The sequence below is a fragment of the Macaca nemestrina genome, chromosome 11, assembly GCF_043159975.1.
Source record: "Macaca nemestrina isolate mMacNem1 chromosome 11, mMacNem.hap1, whole genome shotgun sequence".
In the NCBI taxonomy this organism is placed as follows: Eukaryota; Metazoa; Chordata; class Mammalia; order Primates; family Cercopithecidae; genus Macaca; species Macaca nemestrina.
This window is the reverse complement of record NC_092135.1, coordinates 98,065,972-98,086,943: the sequence shown is the minus strand read 5'-3', so window position 1 is coordinate 98,086,943 and position 20,972 is coordinate 98,065,972. Positions and strand designations below refer to the sequence as shown.

Below are 20,972 nucleotides of genomic sequence, written 5' to 3'. Positions count from 1 at the left end.
GTATGTCTTATGTATTAGGCAGTGGACACAGCACAGGGAATACTGGTGAACACAGCAGAACCTAGACAGCTGGCAGTCTATTATGGAGCTAGTTGAATATCTTATGTAATATCTTGCTAAATCTTTGAGCAGAACATAGAGAGAGAAAAAGAAGAGAGGCCATCAGCTTGTGCATCAGGGAGCAAGCGAGCTCTTAGAGGACAAAGTCACATCTCTCTCACATTTTAAATTGCATCTCCCTAACTCTCCACTGCTCTAGGTAAGCCACACATGCCTTTCAACTGGCTGTCAGAGCCCTCTTCAAGTTCTCTTTTCAGAATGTTTTGCAAACATCTTATAAACAATTTTGCTATCCCAGAAAATGCCCAGGTACCCCTTTGAAAGAAAAGGAAAATTCCTTTGAGATTTTTTTTTCTCAGTAACCAGGAATGCAATTAGGCCTATACTTGGCACTCTGTCAGTTCCCATAGCCAAGAAATCTCAGGGTTAGGAGAACAAAGCTACAAAGATGCTTTTGCTATTGACTATGGCTGGCCCAGAGTTCAAGGGTTAAAGCCCGAGAATGTTTTACCCCTTTAATTTCCCACATAACTAACTTCCAAATACCAAAGCTTAGAGGACCCAGAATGCAAAATCCTTTCCATTACTTTATTAAAAAATTTTGTATGCTGTGATTTACTGCTAATGCTCGTCTTTCAAAGCATTAGTCAGGACACCTGCAAACCTTCCTGCAGTGGCTGCCAATAGAAGTTTAACATTTCATGGATTAGTACTTAAAATCTGACGAATAATAAATCATCCTTGTAAACAGTGTGAGGCACTGGGTTGATAATGTATTAAGAGCTGGTTAAAAAGATGAACTATGGATTACATTATAACTCAACACTGTGGAAAACCAAGGCTAAGTAAACTAATGATCGTTATTACCATATCTGTCTTCAGCGGTCTGCTTTCTCTAAGAAAGACATTTTCTTTTAACAGAAAGAAAATTTCACTAAGTATGAACAATATGAAATTTAGTTGTTTCATATGTATATGTGCTTGAAAAACAAGGAATCAACACTCTTCACAGCTTTAAAATAAATGATCCAAAGGGGACAATACACTAACATTTAGAACTTGCAGGGGCAATACTGAAAGAATCGTTTAACTTGTTTCGGGAGTTATTCATCGGCTTTTCAGACATATGAACATTTGAATCATTTCCATCCTTGAAATATTATAAGTAATTACTTAAGTCCTGGTAGAACAAGTGTTATGTATCGGATACACACTTGGTATGAGGAACAGCAGTACACATCTTTTTTAGAAATGGTTGTGATACAATCAAATACACTTTAATAGGTTCACAAGAGAAAAAAAATTAAGGTCTTTCAATGGTATGATGACCTGCCTGTGATTGTGGTATGCAGACTCTTCCACACATTTTAGCGATGAGCAGTAAGTAGCCTTTGAACTACATGACAGTAGTATCCAAGTTATTTTCAATTCACATGTTTTGTATGTGTCTGTTTTTTTTTTTTTTACAATTCATATACATGTATTATTGTATCAATATGTTGTATACCTTACAAAACATGGAAAAAGGATGACAGAATGGATACAATATTTGCTAATCATAGTATCTCAAGGCAATACATACAGGACGAAGTTCATGATTAAACACAGTGAATATAAATACCTTAGTTTTCCAGACACCACAAAATTTTGGTGGCCAGCTTCTTGCCAGCTTTGATTCAATGGTCACTGTCATTAACTCATAATGTGGCTCACAAAGAGTTCATGCAAAGCTTTGCCATTCTTTTCTTGCTTGCAATATTAAAATTGTCTTCAACTTACGAGAATTATTTCCAGAATCTTTTAAAAATTCTGCTAGTTTGTGAGGTTTTGTTAAAACTAAAATATAGAATTTGTAAATCCAGTTAACTCGGCACAATATATTTCACAATATAACCAAGACAGATGGGACAGTAGGGAAGCCACTGGGAAGCCCCTGAGCTGGGCACTCCCATTCTTTGCTCAGGAGACCTCGCCTATGCCCCAGGCAATACCTAACCACCAGATATGTGGACTCAAGGCCAGTGCCAATGTCAATACAGTTGCCATCAGTTACCATAATGTTTCATGATAACAAAATGAATGTAAATGCAAGTCCTAATCAATTTCTTTTCCCACCCAAATTAATCTTCTCAAGTGCTCCCTGGGGTGCATATCTCACTTTGGAGACCACTTTCCCATGCAATGATGCAGTCATTTACTTCTAAGAGCCAGTTATAATCATAGAAATCTCTAGACCTAAAACCAGGCAGGACAAGGTGTGAACTAAGCCAGGCCAAAGAGATAGTTGCTTTGTTTATCTTCTAAACTTTTTAAATTATTGCTATAACTCATTAACAGAAAAGTAGATTTAAAAATTCATTTATTTTGCCCACGTCACTACCAGCCCCATCAAAGCACACAATATTGCCAGCGCCCTTGGAAGCCCTCCGGGTCCTTTCTCTTTCCTCTTTTAGAGGTAAGCACTATCTTGGTATCTGATTCTTTCAGTAATAAGTTCCTTGCTTTTCTTTAATGTTTCAGTCACTTGAATATACACACCTTAGCAAAAGAGTTTAGTTTTGTCTGTTTTTTAATAAGACTGTTATGTAATCATGTGTCTTTTCTCTCTCTCTCTTTTTTTTTTTTTAAGACAGCATCTTGCCCTGTCACCCAGACTGGAGTGCAGTGGTGTAATCATGGCTCACTGCAGCCTTCCCTTCCTGGGCTCACTTGATCCTCCCACCTCAGCCTCCCGAATAGCTGGGACTACAGACACACACCACCACACCCAGCTAAGGTTTTTTTTTTTTTGTATTTTTTGTAGAAAAGGGATTCACACCATATTGCCCAGGCTGGTCTTGAATTCCTGGGCTCAAACAACCCCCAGCCTTGGCCTCCCAAAGGGCTGGTATTACAGGCATGAACTATCAAACCCACCCCATATCTTCTGTCTTTCAACATGATGTCTGTGGGATACATTATTGTGTATAGCTCTAGTTCATTTCTTTACTGCAGTATAGTAGTCTAGCTGCATAGAATTATACCACAATTTATTCATCTATTCTCCTACTGATACAGAGTATTTTACACATGTCTCTGGATGCATATAAGTATATATTTCTCTAGAATACATAGATATATACATACACACACACACAGACACACACAGGCAGTTAACTTAGTTTAAAAAAAAAACCTAAAGAATTCCAGCAATTCATTCTTTTGGCAATGAATTAAGAAATTGTAATTAACTCTTATGAAGCTATGAAGAAAGTTCATTAAATTACTAGATTTATCTCTTAGTAGACTTTCACTCCTACACAATCACTAAATCTAAGCCATGACAATAAATGCATTTTACTGTATTAAAAAATAGTCTGGGCCAGGCATGGTGGCTCACACCTGTAATCCCACCACTGTGGGAGGCCAGGGTGGGAGGATCACTTAAGCCCAGCAGTTTGAGACCACCTTGGGCAACAAAGTGAGACACCCCCATCTCTATAAAAAACAAAAAAAATTAGCCAGTTGTGGTGGCATGCACCTGTGGTCCCAGCTACACCAGAGGCTCAGGCAAGAGAATTGTGTTAGCCCAGGAGGTTGAACTTTAGTGAGCCGTGTTGGCGCCACTGCGCTGCAACCCAGGTGACAGAGTGATACCCTGTCTCAAAAAAAAAAAAGAGCTTGAAAATTTCCAGTGAACTTACTAAAGCTGATTCTTCCAAATCTCTCTTTCCTTTCTGTCTCTCCCTTTCCCTCTCCCTCTCTCTCTCACACACACGCACATTTTACATATTATAATAAAATTTTTCCTCTTAATGAAGGCTAATATTGTGCATACCGGAGAACAAAATGTTCATTCAAATTTTAAAGCAATTTTGCACCAAAAGGGTTCCAAGTTAATACTGATCAAGCCTGGAAAGCCAAAAAATGATATTTTTGTAGCCAAACTAAGGAGTACAAGCACAAACAATAGAGATTAATTCAAAATTCAGACCATCATAAGTGTTCTCCAAGTGGACTGTAGAAATGGGACATACTTAGATGACAATACTGTGCTACAAGCAAAATCTGCCTCTGGTCCACCATTGTCTTCCCAATAACAACACAATAACTAACACTTTTTATTGTGCCAGCACTTTCAACATATCAACCTACCTATACTTTACATATATGGGCTTGTTTAATCATCAAAACAACCCAATGAGGTGAATATTCTCATTTGTCCCATTTTACAAGAAGAAACTGAGGCACAGAGAGGGGGACTAACTTGACCAAGGTCCCACTGCTGTAAGTAGCTGAGTTGGGACTCAAAATTATTCCTCCTGGAGCCACGGTCTATATTCCCTACACTGCCTTGCAAAATGTTAGTTTTGTTGTTATTGTCAGCATTGTTATTGTTATTTTGATAACAACAAGAATAGTTACTTGAGATCAGAGCAAAATGTGTGAATCCTAGGGGGAAAAACATCTCTGTACATTTATTTCGATCTATGAGAAATTTGTGAAAATGATTGTAACCAAGCAACTCTCTAATTCTGGGAGAACAAATTAAGAAATGAATTAAGGGATTTGGTGGATACCCAAATTAGTCATTAGAACTTGAAGATCTGGAATTCTGGTCTAAATCCAGCTTTGGCACTTGCATCCAAAATAAACATGACCAGATAAGTATCACAGTTCACAATTAAAATGGATTTATATGACTTATGTGTCCACATGGGACAGGCCTCTTCCTAATTGAATTCGGACACCTCTTCAGTTATTGTGGGCTTCATTTACCATCTTCCTAGTCTTTCATAACTGCTGGCAATAGGATTATGCTGAGGGAGAAATCATTTTCAATCAGTGATGTCTGCAGTACAAGCATGAAAAGATAAAAGTAAAGCCTTTGAGCTGTAATTAGAAAATTCCTAAAGTGTGCTCATGTGGCATATGGTTTAGACTACTACCAACTGGCAGGACCAGTTACAGGATGTCTAATGTCACTGTTCTGGGATAAGCAGCCAGTACAAGTAGTGTTCCAACACATGATTAGAGTAATCTTTTGCAGGGTAAAACATTCCTGCTTTCCACCTCTAATATGATTAGTGACAGGCAGCTGGAGGCATCTCATTCTCCTGACAAAAATATGATCAGAATTGTTTTCTTTTTCTTTTTTTTTTTTTTTTTTTTGAGACGGAGTCTAGCTCTGTTGCCCAGGCTGGAGTGCAATGGCTGGATCTCAGGTCACTGCAAGCCCGGCCTCCCGGGTTCACGCCATTCTCCTGCCTCAGCCTCCCGAGTAGCTGGGACTACAGGCGCCCGCCACCTCGCCCGGCTAATTTTTTTTGTATTTTAGTAGAGACGGGGTTTCACCGTGTTAGCCAGGATGGTCTCGATCTCCTGAACTCGTGATCCGCCCGTCTCGGCCTCCCAAAGTGCTGGGATTACAGGCTTGAGCCACCGCGCCCGGCCCAGAATTGTTTTCAATTGGTACATCTTTCCATCAAGCTGTTGCCTTCCAGCAGAATAATCAGAGTTTCTGATTATTTGGTGTACGTTTCAAGAAAACAGGGATTGATTGTGCCCTTGCTTGTCTGATGGGTAGAAGGCTGCCAGGATTTACATAGTAACTCTTCAGCTGCCTAACCAAAGGAAAACTAAGCAGTGTGTGCGCCTGTGCATGCAGACATGTGTATGGAGACAGAGAGACAGAAAATCAACCAGTTGTTTCTATATTAATTCTCTTTGAACAACTGAAAGTGCTTTCATTGTGATTCAAATATGAGGAAGCAAAATATTCAATTCTATTCATGGAAAACAACCAACTCCCACTAATACTTATGGCTCTTTTCAAAAAGTTACAATCATCTTACCACTAAAGTTTTCCATTTATGGAAAAAGAATCAAGTTTATATTAAACATTAATGGAAATATCCAGGAGGCAATAAGACCTCATTAATTTGGACTATTTCAATTTGGAATTTATGATCATTTAACAGGGTCTGGACCAAGGATGATTTTCCCACAAGGAATATATGGCTTGTTAAGTAAATTAATTTAAATAAGACCACTGGAAGGAAAAATTTTAAAAATGATAATAATAAAAATACTTTCAGGGAAAATATGGACCTAAAACAACATGCTTTCTGTTCAGCAAATACTTTTGATATCCCTATTCAAATACCAATACTGATTAACAGTAACAGTTACCGTTTTATTGAATATCAATTTTGTGTAAGTTTGCCTTGCATACATGAGCTTGAAGACATCTTGACAATTCTGCAAGATAGGTATAATTATCCTCATCTTAGAGAAGAGGAAACTGAGGCTCAGAAAAGTAAGTGACATGCAAGAATGCACGATTATTAGGCAGCAGAGGCAGGACACAGAGCCAGGCTGTCTGTCTCATGAGTCTGCGTCCTACTCCCACTCAATGCAGACTGAGCACTGTCAATTCCAAGTCAGACTTCTGCAATCACAGGAGCTCATTCCTCAACAAGAAGGACAACAAGAGCAAAAGTGGTTATCACTGTGAGGAGGGAAAGCCACGCAGTCTGGCTCCAGAGCCCACCACTCTCTAAATCACAAGAATGTCTTTAAAAGCCCTATTTTTTTTGTGGTCCTTCAAAGTATTTCATATGCATGAAACTACTCTAAAGATCCACAGATGTGGCAAGGCAGGTGGGGAAGGGGGATGTGGGTGGGGTCTGACTTACGTCCACCAGACCCCACTGCCCTATCAGGAGTAACTTCAGTCAACACACTCTAAAAGAGAACTCTGGTGTTGAGCCCTGAGAGGCAGCAGAGGCTGCCAAAGGCTGTGACAAGGCTCCCAGGAATCAGCTGCAGGTGTAGGGACAGCTGGCCATGGCAGCAGTAGGAGGTCACAGAGAGGGAAGGGCCATCTCTACTCACCTGGGAATCCACAGCAATGTTCCTGAAAGCAGCCTGGGTTCTGAAGTGCTCTAGGAAAAATGGAAATTTGAGAAGTCAGGCAGGTCTCAAATTAGTAGCCCCACCACCCATTTCCCACCATACTCAAAACCCAAGCACAGGATCTGAAGTCAAGCAGACAGGGAATTCCTACTCACCCATGACTTAATAGCTATGTGACTCTGGGTAGGTGGAGTAACCTCTCTGTGCCTCAGTTTATTCAACTGTAAGATGGGGATAATAATAGTACCTTCCTCACAAAGTTGTGGACTGGATGATATATAACATATGCAATGCATTTAGCAGACTGCCTAGCATATAATAGTGACATTTCAGTAACACCAACAATAGCTAACATTTATTGCCTGCTTAGGAAGTGTCTAGCATTGTTCTAGGGCTTCACACAGGCTAACTCTTCAATACTCTGAGGTAGGCCCTGGTATCACTGGCACTTTACAGGTGTCAGAAAATGAGGCTCCAGAGAGGTCAAATCACCTGTCTCATGAAAATGTAACTGGAAATCAAGTTCCAGAGCCTGGACTATTCACCAAAATATTTTGTCCAATTTAATGTTAGCTATTGTTCTTCTTGTTATAATCCTCTCCTCTCCCAAAGATATCCTATAAAGTACACACAATCCCAAAGAACTCACCATTCAACCAGTGACCACTCAGGCGGAAAGATGGGTGCTAAGGTCGTAAGTCAACCAATCACTCACTCACGCGGTCACCCATCACTTCACGTGTTTCTTAAGAATGCGTATGTCTCTAACACTCTGCTGAGCACGGTGTGGGGATTCAAATGCTCTGCTAACTGGTCCTACCAGACGCAGAAGATTGACCTCCACAAAATGACTGGAGAACAACTGCGAGGGAGGCACTGGAAAGAAGGGGATGGGGCCTCAGGACACGGGATGCTGTTCCTGGCTCTGGCACCAACTCTCTGGGTGACCTTCTCCAAGCCAGCTGACCTCTCTGGGCTTCATCTTTAAATGAGAGGATTGACCTAAAGGCTTTAAGCCCTGAGATTCTACTTTACAACTTTGACTTTCTTTTGGACTTTTTCTCCCTACCAGTCCAGTTTTGAAAAAATATAACCCTTTATTTAGCCAACAAACATTGACTGAACACAGTGTTAGGCACCATGAATAGTGCCAAAGATATAACACAGGACACAGCCTACACTTTGTAATGACCTCCATAAGCATGGAGAATTCTCATCCTTTGAAATCTTAGCAACCAGAAGACAAGGGAAGAATGCAGCCCTGAGGACAACTGCACACATTTGGTCTGTCCCAATCTGCACCAGTCTAACATCCAGGATGCGCGTGTTCCAAGTGCCCAGCAGTCTGGGAAGGGGTGGGGTGTCACGCTAAGCAAATGGGGAGGGTAAGAATGTCTGTGAAAAATAAGGCAGAAACAAGACAACCAATGCGATACTTGGGTAGAAGTTAGATTTGTTTTCTAAAAGTTAGTGTTGTATGCAATAAACCAAGGTGACAAGAACTCAGCTGGTACTTAATTAATTGACTTTCTTGACTTCAATAAAGTATACCAATGGCTATTTTGATAGCAATCGTGTGTGTGTGCGTGCCTGCTTCTATGGGAAACATTTACTTCTACACAAATGCAACTGACTTTATATAAAGATCAGTTCATCTCACCTAGATACATTTGCTTTCACAAAAACTCCTCGGAGGGTAATAATTTAGTAAGTGTAATACTTCCATTAAAAAAGGAATTGATTTTAAAATACACTTTTCACACTTTTGACAAAAACAATTTTCTAATTTTCTTTATGCCCCACAAAAGGCAAACATTGTTGTGTTGACAAAGTAATAAATAACATGAGTTGTCAAATGAGATATTAAACATTTATGGATTAAATTTTTAATAAAGACTTTTAGACATTCCCCAAAATATCCATCAATCTTTGACACGGAAGGAAGCAGCATTTTGGTAAATTCCATCCCCCGCTACAATAGAAGTCAGCACAAGATATTTACGACTCAAGAGAGGGCAATGATAACTTTTTTTTTGAGATGGAGTCTCGCTCTGTCACCCAGGCTGGAGTGCAATGGTGCGATCTTGGTGCACTGCAACCTCCGCCTCCTGGGTTCAAGTGATTTTCCTGCCTCAGCCTCTTAGGTAGCTGGAATTACAGGAGCACATCACCACACCCAGCTAATTTTTGTATTTTTAGTAGAGATGGGATTTCACCATGTTGGCCAGGCAGGTCTCAAACTCCTGACCTCAAGTAATCTGCCCGCCTCAGCCTCCCAAAGTGGTGGGATTACAGGTGTGAGTCACCACACCTGGCTCAATGATGGCATTTTTAATAGGATGGTTAAATATTTGCAGCATACGATTTCAGAAGGCACAGGATGGCCAAACAGGGCCAGGCATGGTGGCTCACACCTGCAATCCTAGCATGCTGAGAGGCCGAGGCAGGTGGATCACCTGAGGTCAGGAGTTCATGACCAGCCTGGCCAACATGGCGAAACCCCATCTCTACTCAAAAAAAAAAAAAAAAACAATAATTAGCCAGGCATGGTGGCACATGCCTGTAATACCAGCTACTTGGGAGGCTGAGGCAGGAGAATCGCTTGAACTGGGGAGGCAGAGGCTGCAGGTTGCGGTGAGCCGAGATTGTACCATTGCACTCCAGCCAGGGCGACAGAGCAAGACTCCATCTCTGGAAAAAAAAAAAAAAAAAAAAAAGGAATGGTCAAACATATCATGTATTATTTTGATAGGTTTTCAAGTAGCAGATATACTGTCTTTACTATGTTTCTACCAAAGTAACCTGTGCATGGGAGTCTAGAGAAAAGCTGGTTCCTAAACTGGCTCTGAAAGGGATTCCAAAATTATTTTATGCAATGGCAACATTGTCGGAATACATGCATAAACCTCAAAGGGGACAACTTTGAGGAACAATGCTCATTTGGATAAATAGCTTTCTTAAGCCTAGAAAGAAAAAAGACTGAAATTTCAGTAGTGATAATCCCTAGGGTGAAGGATTACAGGCAATTTTTCTTCTTTTTAATAATTTTCTCTGCTTTCTAAACTTTCTATAGTGAGTATGTACTACTCTAACAATTTGAATTTTTTTTTCAATCTCAGAATATATTATGGAAAACAGCCTTTAAAAAGTGAAAAGGAGTTAGGCATGGTGGCAAGCCCTTGTAGCTCCAGCTACCTGGGAGGCTGAGGCAAGAGGATAGCTTTAGTCCAGAGCTCAAGGCTATTATGCGCTATGATTGCATCTGTGAAGAGCCCAAGACCCCATCTCTAAAAAACGTGAAAAGGCTCTGGAATCAGACAAACTTGGGTTCAAACCTCAGACTATACCCTTTCTACCTCAGTACCCTTTGATAAGTTACTTAGCAGCTGAAGTCTCACATTTATCTGGAAAATATAAACAATAGCATGTGCCTTGAGCATCATTTTGCCTGTGAGAGGTGAATTATTTTAAGTGCTTAGCACAGAGTACAAGCCCAATAAATGGTAAGTACTCACCTAGACAACGAACACACGGAAGATAGGTGAGGCTTTTCTGATAACACATAGTAAATAAATATGTTGGTGTTTATAAACTGATGCATCAGACTATTTGTTAATAGAAATATTGAGTTTGTAATAGGTGACTTCCAGAAATCATCAAATAGTTAAAACTTCAGAGAAAGAGTAAATAGAAATGCAATTCTACTCCACTCTCCTTCCCATTATTTGATTATTAGATTCCTACAGGCCGGCCAGGGGCAGTGGCTCACGCCTGAAATCCCAGCACTTTGGGAGGCTAAGGCAGGCAGATCACTTGAGGCCAGGAGTTCAAGACCAGCCTGGCCAACATAGTGAAGCTCCATCTCTACTAAAAATACAAAAATTAGCCGGGCGTGGTGGTGTGCACCTATAGTCCCAACTACTTGGGAGGCTGAGGCAGGAGAATTACTTGAACACAGGAGGCAGAGGTTGCGGTGAGCCAAGATGGCACCACTGCACTCCAGCCTGGGTAACAGAGTGAGACTCTGTCTAAAAAAATAAACAAATAAAAAGATTCCTACATCCAAGACTCTTGGGTTCAGCTGTACCTGCCACTTTGCTCACATGTACTTGCTCAGAAATCCTTTGAATAGGACAGAATTTGGGAGAAGGATTAAAGCAGCTCTATTTGAGGATACAGAAAGAAACCACAGCTATCACAATAAAAAATATTTTCCATGTTGTCATTCCTTATGATTAAGAAAGCAAAATAAATTATGGAATTGCTTAAATGAGGGATAAGGTACAAGATTACAGATTATCTGGCTTTTCTTTCTTTTTTATGGTAGCTATGTTGATGTTTTCATCCTTTTCCTTTGAAGGTAGTTCAATCAGTTAGGTTTATGATAAAATATATAGCAACAAAATATGGCTGTTGGGGAGATGTTGCCCTTGGATATATGTTGCTGTAACTTGACTACAGCAAGAAATATTGATTTAACTGGCTTTAATATCAAGTCAGGTATTTGTTGACACATGGAAATGAAAAATATCAAAACCATGAAAAGCTTAATATATAGGTCAAATCCCATTTCAGCTCACTCCAAGGGACTCTCTAAAGTCTTCTGCTGTATTGGAATTGTGTTCTACTGATACTTGCCTAAGTGGCTAGATAACAGAGATTTTCATTATAATGGAATTTGCCACACAAATGGATATTAGTATAGATTTTTATGTAGTACAATTTATTGTATAGAAAGTACAACAGAAAAAAATTAATTGCGTCTTCAGCTCTCCCTTCTCTCAACTCTGGAGACACATCTTGCTTCTTACCTAAGGCATGCACATTCTTTCCTTTCAAGACCTGATTCCCCTTTGTTCCTCTCACAGTGCCTGGTACAGAGGAGACACTCAGGAAATAGCTGATGAACTCAATGAAAGCTTTGGTACCAAAGCAAAGAAGGGAAATTAAGAAGTGTTTCCTGTGTCGAAGGAGAAATAAAATTTAGAAATTGATTCCAAATAAGAATAGCAAGCAGGTTGACCCTCACCACCTGGCATGCTCAGAGAATCCTGGGACCAGTGGGCCTTGGGTGGGCTCCCTAGTGCTAAGCAGTCATAGAGGCTTGTCTAAAATGTCCAGCACTTAGCTCATACACTTCCATCCCTCAGGAACTCCACAGAGACATTTCAATCATTAATTGCCTGAAACACCTTCAAGGTCCTACAGTACAGTACAAGCAAGGGTGGTCGATGAGCAAATCCTGTTGTCCTAAGGGACTAAGATAAAGGGCGATTCACCATGACTGTCTGGGAGGCCATAAAAGCCAGGTAGGTCAGAACACAGCAGACTAGGAAAAGGGAGTCAGAGCAGCCCCAGGGTTGGCATTTACTCTCTTGCAGTCAGACCCAGAAGCAGTTTCTGGCCCTTCACTTCATCACCAGCACTGGGAGGAAAAACCAAGAGAGACCTCCAAAAAGCTTTGCACGGACACCACCCAGTGTCAAAGTTCCCAAATTTCCCTTCCCTTTCCTTCTCCCCTCCAGCACTGGGATTACTTTAATAATAAAAGAGTTGCCTATAATTTTCTGTAATGTAATCTTCTGAAATATTTTTTCTACCTTATATTCTTTTTCTTTGAGCCTTTCTTATTGAAGGGTAAACTATGCATTGAATACCAGTTTTGTTTCTATTTTAGAACAACACAATAGATCTAAATGCCTATTACTAAAAAGGTCTTCACTGTGATCAAAGGAACCACCTATTGAAGTCAAAAGGCCCCCCTCTCTCATTAGAGGAAAATGACTTGGGTGTGAGCATCCAAACTCTGAGAGACTCTAAGCTAGGCACCAGGGGTTTCCAGGGCAGAAAAAGGGTCTGTCCCATTATTACTGGATAAAGTCTAAGCAAAGAGTTAGAAGGGTCTAGTGAGGTTAGCCCCAGGAGTCATGTATTTCTACATATATCTTACAAATATTTCCATGCTTCATTTGAAAATATTTTAAATAGTAAATTGGCTCATGTTTGAGGGGGACAACCTGTAGCCATTAATTAATAACTTAGAAACAAATCATAAGCAAACTTGTGGGTGAACCAATGGTTTGCTCAATACATCTGCCCCTCCAAATGAGCTCTGACTATGTAGTAGTCATTATCTCCATTTGAGAGCTGAGGACACTCAGGGATAGGAAAGTTGTTTACCCAGGGGTAGACAGCTACCACACAACGGAGCCATGCTGTAAATCCAACCTGCAGATCCCATAGCTAATTCTCTGTTCACAGTTCTAACTATTCACTAGTTGCATAGTGAGCTCAAATTTAACTTGCTAGTACCAACATGCCAAGTTGGTGGTCATGTTCTGTCGAGATTGGAAGGCTTTTTGGCCTTGGGGCCATGAGTAACACTGTTTCTCTCTTGCAGAAACTAAAACGACTGAAGGAAAATCAGAATAATCCTAAGACAAAAATGAGCAAGCTCAAAGGCAGTAAAAATTCAAGATCTCAAAAATCAAAGATAGCTTTCTTGACTAGACAACAGTTGGTTATAAACTCTGCAACAAAGTACCTCTCAGATATGAAATATTACTCCCAGAGCTGGGATTTTTCCCCCCATTTTTACTAAGAATTGAAACCCACAAAATGACAAACCAGGATTACCCTATTAAAAGACAACTTCAATTGCTCCTTTGTTCTAAGAAACTGTGTGTTAGGTACTGACTGGCAATACCTGTACCTTGATCTTCACATTAATTATGCATTTTTCCTACAAAATTGGCTGCCACAGTACACACTGTAAGTCAGATTTGAGAGCTGCCAAGAGAAATGTTCCGAATGGCTGACTTTTTAAAGACAACTTGTCAGTTCACCAAATAATTCTTTGGGGGCTTATCCTAGTATACTTCATCTCTCATATATCTATACTTATACCTATAGCAATTATTACAGCTCTTTCCTGATGTATCAGCTTACAGCTAAGGCTAAAGAGGTATTTTTTCCATTCAACCCCTAATATACAAGTAATGAAACGTACAATTCCTTTGACAGCATCAATTTACTTTGGCGTTGTTACTGCTTAATTCCTAAACTGACTTACGTGAAATACCCAGATTCCTAGGGAGATAAGTGATTCTGGCTTAGTCCGTACAACTAAAACAAAGAAGAGTTTTATATTATCAGCTCAATAAATATTTTCTTCCTTGAGGTTTCCTTTCATCAAATAATCATATCAATGCTTCATTTCCTTTAGTTAACACCTTATTTTAATGAGGCTTGATTCCAACACATATAAGAATACACACATGCAAGAGGTACTATACTAAGTAAGTCAAGCATTCCAGCCAAGTATCCTATCTTTCATGTGGCACCAAGTGACATTTTGTAGAAGGCACAATGCTAACTATTCATTCTGCAAGCCTCAAAAAGATAGGCATGAACTACATGCCAGAATGGAAAAAGTGTAAGCTTTGAAATCTGACGCTGGCTTCAAACACCATCTCTACCATCCCTATCTCTCTGTGACCTTGAGCGAAAGACTTATCTTCCCTCAGAGCTCTGTCATCTGAAAAATGGGCGTAACAGACTTACCTTAAAGGGGTTGTGAAAGTTAAAAGAGAATTTTGTTGTAAAGAACATAGCATATAACCTGGAACATTAATAGACACTAAAGAATTGTCAGTTTTTTTCTGCCTCTTCATAAAATGTGATTACTAATTCATTTTGAATTTGTTGTCTATTCACAAAACATAATGTAAAGGATATTAGCTGTGGTGTTCTTTGTGATCACAGTGAATTAAGAATTATTTATCCATAGAATAACATTAAAGTATATTCATATACTGAAATTTATGCAATCATTCTAAATACTTTTCAAATAATATTTTATGACAAGGAAATTTTTACTCCAGAATTTAAGTGAAGAAAGCAGAAAAGAAAACCTGCATAATAAAAATAGTTCACATTTGCTGAGCATATGCTATGGGCCAAGAACCCTACTATGTACTTTATTTGTATTATCTTATTCATTTTTACAATAAACTTACTAGGTATATAGTATTATCCCCATTTTATAGAAGTAGAAATTAAGGTTTAGAGAGTTTAAGGAATTCATAGTCACTATATAAGTTGTATAGCCAGGGTTGAAATCTCCAAGTGCCTGATTCCAAAGCTCTTTACTGACTATGTCATGCTGATTTTTCAGTACAAACCTCCTGGGTCCACCAAGAGCTAGTTTAAAACACACAAATATACACATGCACATACACTCAAAACCTCACACAAATGCACATCTGAAAGGGAAACACCAAATGCTAACAGTGAGAATCTCTCGAGGTGAAATTTTAGTTGACTTGTAATTAATTTTTTATCCATTTCAGTAGTTTCCACATCCAAAGAGTACGTATTATTTTTAACATCAGATTTTTTTTTCAAAAGAAGGTGCATGAAAGCACTTTGAAAAATATAAAATATGACACAAACACTAGTATTTTTATGAAGCAATCATTTATTCCTTGATATATTATAGATTTGTGTTTCTTAAGAATACTATTCTTTTAAATTGCTTTTTTTCCATCTAGTCCAAGGCAGACAACATGTTTTTTAAAAAACTATTTTGTACATGAGTACAATAAAATACAGCACAGAAAGCACCATATGTGTTACTTGACAGATATTTGACATTAATATGAGAGTCAAAGAATTTGTGTGGGAGGAAAAATAAACCTCTTTTCAAATAACAGAATTTTCAGCTTAGTGAAAACACATCCATTAGTGACACAATGCCATCAGAGCTCTCTCTGTCATGGTCATGTCAGTGATACTGTCATGGAGCCATCTACACAGGCTGGCATGCTGTTTGGACATGCCTCAGCCTGATGACTCTCTGTCCCAGGAGGTGAGAATATCATGATGTGTTGGAGTGACACCTATGGAGTAATTTCCTATCACCCCACCAATTCTTTTTAAGAGTAATGATTCTGTAAAGAGAATAGAATGATGTATTACATAGCAATTCCTTTGAACCAAATAAGTTTATATGAGTTGAAATGATAGGTGAAGTTTGATTTTATTTTACAAAATTATTTTCTCTTAGATACATTAAAAATAAGGTGATTTACATGCTTTTCCCAGAAATTTTTCAAAAGAAAAATTAATGCAATCTAAAAATTACTCTCATGAATCTTATTCTTTATCATAGGGGTTCTACTGAGTGGCAATAAGTGGACCAATAATGATTTCATTACTAAGGCATTTGACTAAGACTTTCCCTGACTCTATGCTCTTGGACAAGAAAGTAAACATAAGTGAAAGACTGTCAAGCTAGTTAAAAAAAAAAAAATTCACATACTGATGTTAATAATTCTCTTGCAGAATGTCACAGGGCTCTGCCTTTGGCCTATCTTGGTCAAATATCAACGACAAAGTAACATTTCCAAGTGTGCAATTGACAAATATGTAAAAGTCTAACATCACTAATATATTGAATTTAAAAATTTTAGAATTCAAAGCCGTCTTGATAAAGAGGAAAAATAATTTGACAAAAAGAGACAAAATGTAGGATAAATGTATGTAAAGTCCTCTAAGTAGGCACACATGATTCACTGCTCAAGTAAAGAACAAAGGAGACCTGGCTTTGTAGTAGTTGTTAAGAAAAAAAGCTTGGAAGGTTTCTTTAGCTTCGTATATGAACAATGTGCTGCTCCCAATTTACAAGTGAGGCCCACACAGTATTTGACTAGATTAATAAAAGAAGGGTGCCCTGATCAAGGGAGTGAATAGCAGCCTAGTGTTTTCTACCATTCAGAGTACTCAGTCAGGAGTAGGCTGTTGCATTCAAGATGCCTCTTGTTTTTTTGTTTTGTTTTGTTTTGTTTTGAGATGGGGTCTTGCTCTGTTGTCTAAGCCAGAGTGCTGGAGTGCAGTGGTGCAATCTTGGCTCACCGCAAGCTCCACCTTCGGGGTTCAAGTGATTTTCCTGCCTCAGCCTCCTGAGTAGCTGGGACTACAGCCATGCGCCACCACGCTCAGCTAATTTTTGTATTTTTAGTAGAGATGGGGTTTTGCCATATTGGCCAGGCTGGTCTCAAACTCCTGACTTCAAGTGATAGCCCCACCTCGGCCTTCAAAGTGTTGGGATTACAGGTGTGAGCCACAACCTCTGGCCAGATGCCTCATTTTTAAGATGGCATTGACAGAGTGGTGGGTGCCCAGAGGAATGTTAACAGGATGAGAACTATCAGTTAAGAGAACTAGAACTGCAGAGCCCAGAAAGGAGAAGACTTCGAGGAGGAGATACAATAGCTATGGTCAAATATTTGAAGAGCGACCACAGAGAAGGTGCATATTTCTTCTGTGGCATCCAAAGGGCGGATGGAAGACCAATAGGGAAGCTGCAGGGAGGCAGGCTTCAGTGCACCACTGGGAAGAGGTTTTACAAATATCTGTGTCCACCTGTGCTTGATGAAGTATTGGTCCAATCACAAATAACATGAAGTCCACATCGAAAGGGACTTAAGGTCCAGGAGCATTGCAGACTACTGTCATAAGCATTACTTGGCATCATAAAATGTTGACCAAACTCCTCATTCCTGGCTGGTTCAAATGGCAACTGGGATAATGTGGAAAGAATTCCTGCATTTGGTGGGATGTTAGACCACATTATCCATTTTCTGTTTCCAATGCCTGCTTTCTACACATCTAATTTCTTATCAGTGAGTTTCATGAAGATACTCCTAGTACATACCTGTAAGTAATATCTAAATATGCCTCACCTTAATAAATGAGGGGGAAAAATGTAAATTTAAATGCAATCTAGGAGAGTCCAGAAGGTGAAATTCTACAAAAGTTTGGAAATTATAAATTAGCGTTGCCATGGAAACCTTAGTTGGTATCATCCACTGCAACCGAAACAGTTCTTGTTCAGGGAGTACCAGAACAATGAATGAGTTTATATATTCAGTGTCACAAACCAGCATTAAATAACATCTTTAGTGCCATTATTTCTAATTTTTGAGGAAGTAGATTTACATAGTCTCCTTGAGTGTTCATGATTTTGATATGGCACTAAAATCGAGGGTATGGAATTACAGTGGAGTGATCAATTGCATCAAGAGCTGAGCGAGTCACGGGAGGCTCAGTGCATGTACTGAATCCACCATTCAGATTCCACAGATTTCTCATTATTTAACGAGAAAGGAAAAAGACCTGCCAGATCAGGACATTTGCAGTCACAGTGACTGGCATAACATCTACCCCTTTTCCCTTAAAAGATTATAGGACAGACCACATTCCTACAATAAACACTTGTCGATCAGGGCAGTATTTGAGATCAGACTATCTGCTGTTTACAGCACTTCAACAAATGGGTTTTCTCGGCTATGTACTGGTAATCACTACAATACATGAAAGTCAGCCCACACTGAGAACAATATTGCCTCCAATCAAAATCATTCTTACCTTAGTATACTAAAGCTTTTTCCCTCTTGTAAGCAACAAAGCTGCAACAAAAGAACTTCCCAAACACCCACAGCTAAGAACGGCTCCAACAAAATAAGTGTGAAAAATCTGTCCCTGGTGTCCAATTCATATATAAATCTTCTTTTTCAGGATATTTTAGTGGCTTTCTTTATTTGTAATCTATCAGCAAAGAATAGAAACAAAAATTTATTTTGATGGCAGTGCACCTGACTATTCAGAGATTCAAAAACCTGCTTTGTTAATTGTTATGCTATCCTGGCAGAGGATGTAAACATGCCTTTTTTCCAAGGCTTCATGCACTACCTATAACCTCAGATGAACATTTTCACAAATGCAAACCACAGGGAGGATGGGACTTAAGCAAAATGTGAAGGTAACTTCCTTCTGGTCCTTTTTCACCCTTGGCTGGGTAAAATCTGGGCCCCTTGCCCCAGATTTCATATCCTCTTCCTGATCAGTCTCAGGGAAAGGTCTATAAAATTATTCAACATAAGGAGGGTGAATTGAGATACATTGAGATATGAGGGTAAGTTTGACTTACCACCTCCATAGCATTTGCATTTTAGGCCCTGGTGCCAGGCACTTTATATTTTATCTTATTTAGTCATAACAAAATATAACAAAATTGTAGGCATTACTTCACTTCATACATAAGAAAACTGGGGTTCAGAAAGATTAAATAACTTGCTCAAGTTCATATAGCCAGTAATTGCATGACTCAAAATCAGGTCTTTCAAGTGCCAAAGCCTGTCCTCTTTTTCTTCTAAATCATACTGGTCTTAGGAAACTAGAGTTTTTATAATGTAGGCTTTCACATATTGGAGAGCAAAAAAGAGAAACTTGGTATTTGAAGTGCCCTTTTCAGCAGTATGGATTCTGAAATCACAACATAAAGGCAGCCACCTTTCTCATACACACATAAGACCACTAGAGACAAAGACATGAATGTATCATAATTTAAGAAAATCAGTCCTATATCTGTCTTCCCTTCTCCTTCCAAGTTGTACAAATGGGACTCAGAGACCAACGGGACAGCAAACTAGCAAGCAATGTTTGCTGTCAGGGGTCTGGAACCAGGGAAAAGCCAAGCTCTAGGCAAGTTATTCAATTCTAAGTATCTATTAGGTTTCCTGACCCCTGCTGGTAGTTCTCAGTACTAAAGAGGCCTAGAAGGGAGTAGCAGTGGTCCAGCCCTAGGGACACTACTGTCCCAAGAAGGCTTGGAGAAATGTAACAGGACCCTTACCTAAGACAACTTGGGGTCCCTCCACAAGAACACAAATCCAGGACTTGGGAATGTAGGAGACAAGGTGGAACCCAGTACAAAAGTGAAAACTCATTTACCCAAGAACAAGAGTGAGTTATGGCTACCTGGCTAAACTACCTGGACAAGGCAAACTGCAAGGTCGATCTGCTAAGTCGCTAAGGTTCAGATGAAAGGAAGCTGTATTCCCTCTGGAAAGGGCCTAAACTGGTCCTAGATCCTGCAAATGAGGGAGAAATAATCACATCAAGGTAGTCACCACTCAGGCCATTTTCTATAATATAGGACTTTCAAACTTTTGTTTTTAGCACAAGAACCTTTGCCCCTAACAAAATCTTATACAAAATGCCTACTCATTAAGCAAATAAAACCAGTTGCCCAGGTTGAAACCAACAGAGGAAGTTCTTCTCAGAATTTAAGAGTCCAACAGACTATAGCAGGCAAACCACCACAAGAGAAGACACTGAGTCACACTGCCTATCAGAGTTCACTGGAATCTAATCCTACTGGACTGTCCTCTTGACAGTCACAGTTTCTTCCCATCAAATCTTCCAGGAGGGTTTCCCCTTCCTGATCCAACCTGATAAGATCTGGTTTCCTACCAAAGATTGGCTTTTGCAACATGAACATATAAAGCTCTGCATATTTTTTTTTTTTCTGAGATAGAGTCTCTCACTGTCGCCCAGACTGCAGTGCAGTGGCGTGATCTCGGCTCACTGCAAGCTCCAACTCCTGGGTTCACGCCATTCTCTTGCCTCAGCCTCCCGAGTAGCTGGGACTACAGGCACCCACCAACATGCCTGGCTCATTTTTTTTTTTTTTTTTGTATTTTTAGAAGAGATGGGGTTTCACTGTGTTAGCCAGAAGCTCTGCATATCTCTTAAGGCAACACGTGCTATCTTCCAGGTCTTTCTGACAGCCCATATGCCCTTCCCTCAAAGCTCTTCAAACCAACTCATCCACAGATTACTGCCCTCAGTGTCTTAAGGCATAACAGATTTCTGTACAGCCCTTATCAGCTTGGGGCACATCATTTTGTTTGACGCACAATGACTGTATAGTGTGCATATTTTTCAGACTCCAGATTCACTGATTCATTAACTTGTTCAGGATCCTACAGCCAGAGAGTAGGGAAGTTGGGACTTAGCCCACTAGGAAGAATCAATGGCAGGATGGGGAATCTCAGAGACCTGACTCTCAAGGTTTCAGCTGGTTTCTCACAAGTAGGAGGCTTCCAGGGAATGTGACTCCACTTTCCCTTCCCTTGTTCCTCCTGTCTACCTCAAATCCTTCTTCTACC

The 20,972-nt window shown here is 39.7% G+C and overlaps 1 protein-coding gene across 5 annotated transcripts in view; it reads right to left on the bottom strand.

Annotated features, from left to right (window-relative positions):
• Positions 1–20,972, bottom strand: part of LOC105468128 (spermatogenesis associated serine rich 2 like) — a 170,939-nt gene that overhangs the window by 140,882 nt on the left and 9,085 nt on the right. For all 5 annotated transcript variants that reach the window (XM_011718153.2, XM_011718149.2, XM_011718150.2 and 2 more), the window contains one exon: positions 6,937–6,986. Coding sequence is in view for 1 of the 5 variants with exons in the window: in XM_011718148.3 (XP_011716450.2) it covers positions 6,937–6,986 (50 nt within the window). In the remaining 4 variants the exon portion in view is untranslated. Of the gene's footprint in view, positions 1–6,936; positions 6,987–20,972 lie in introns of those variants that run through there.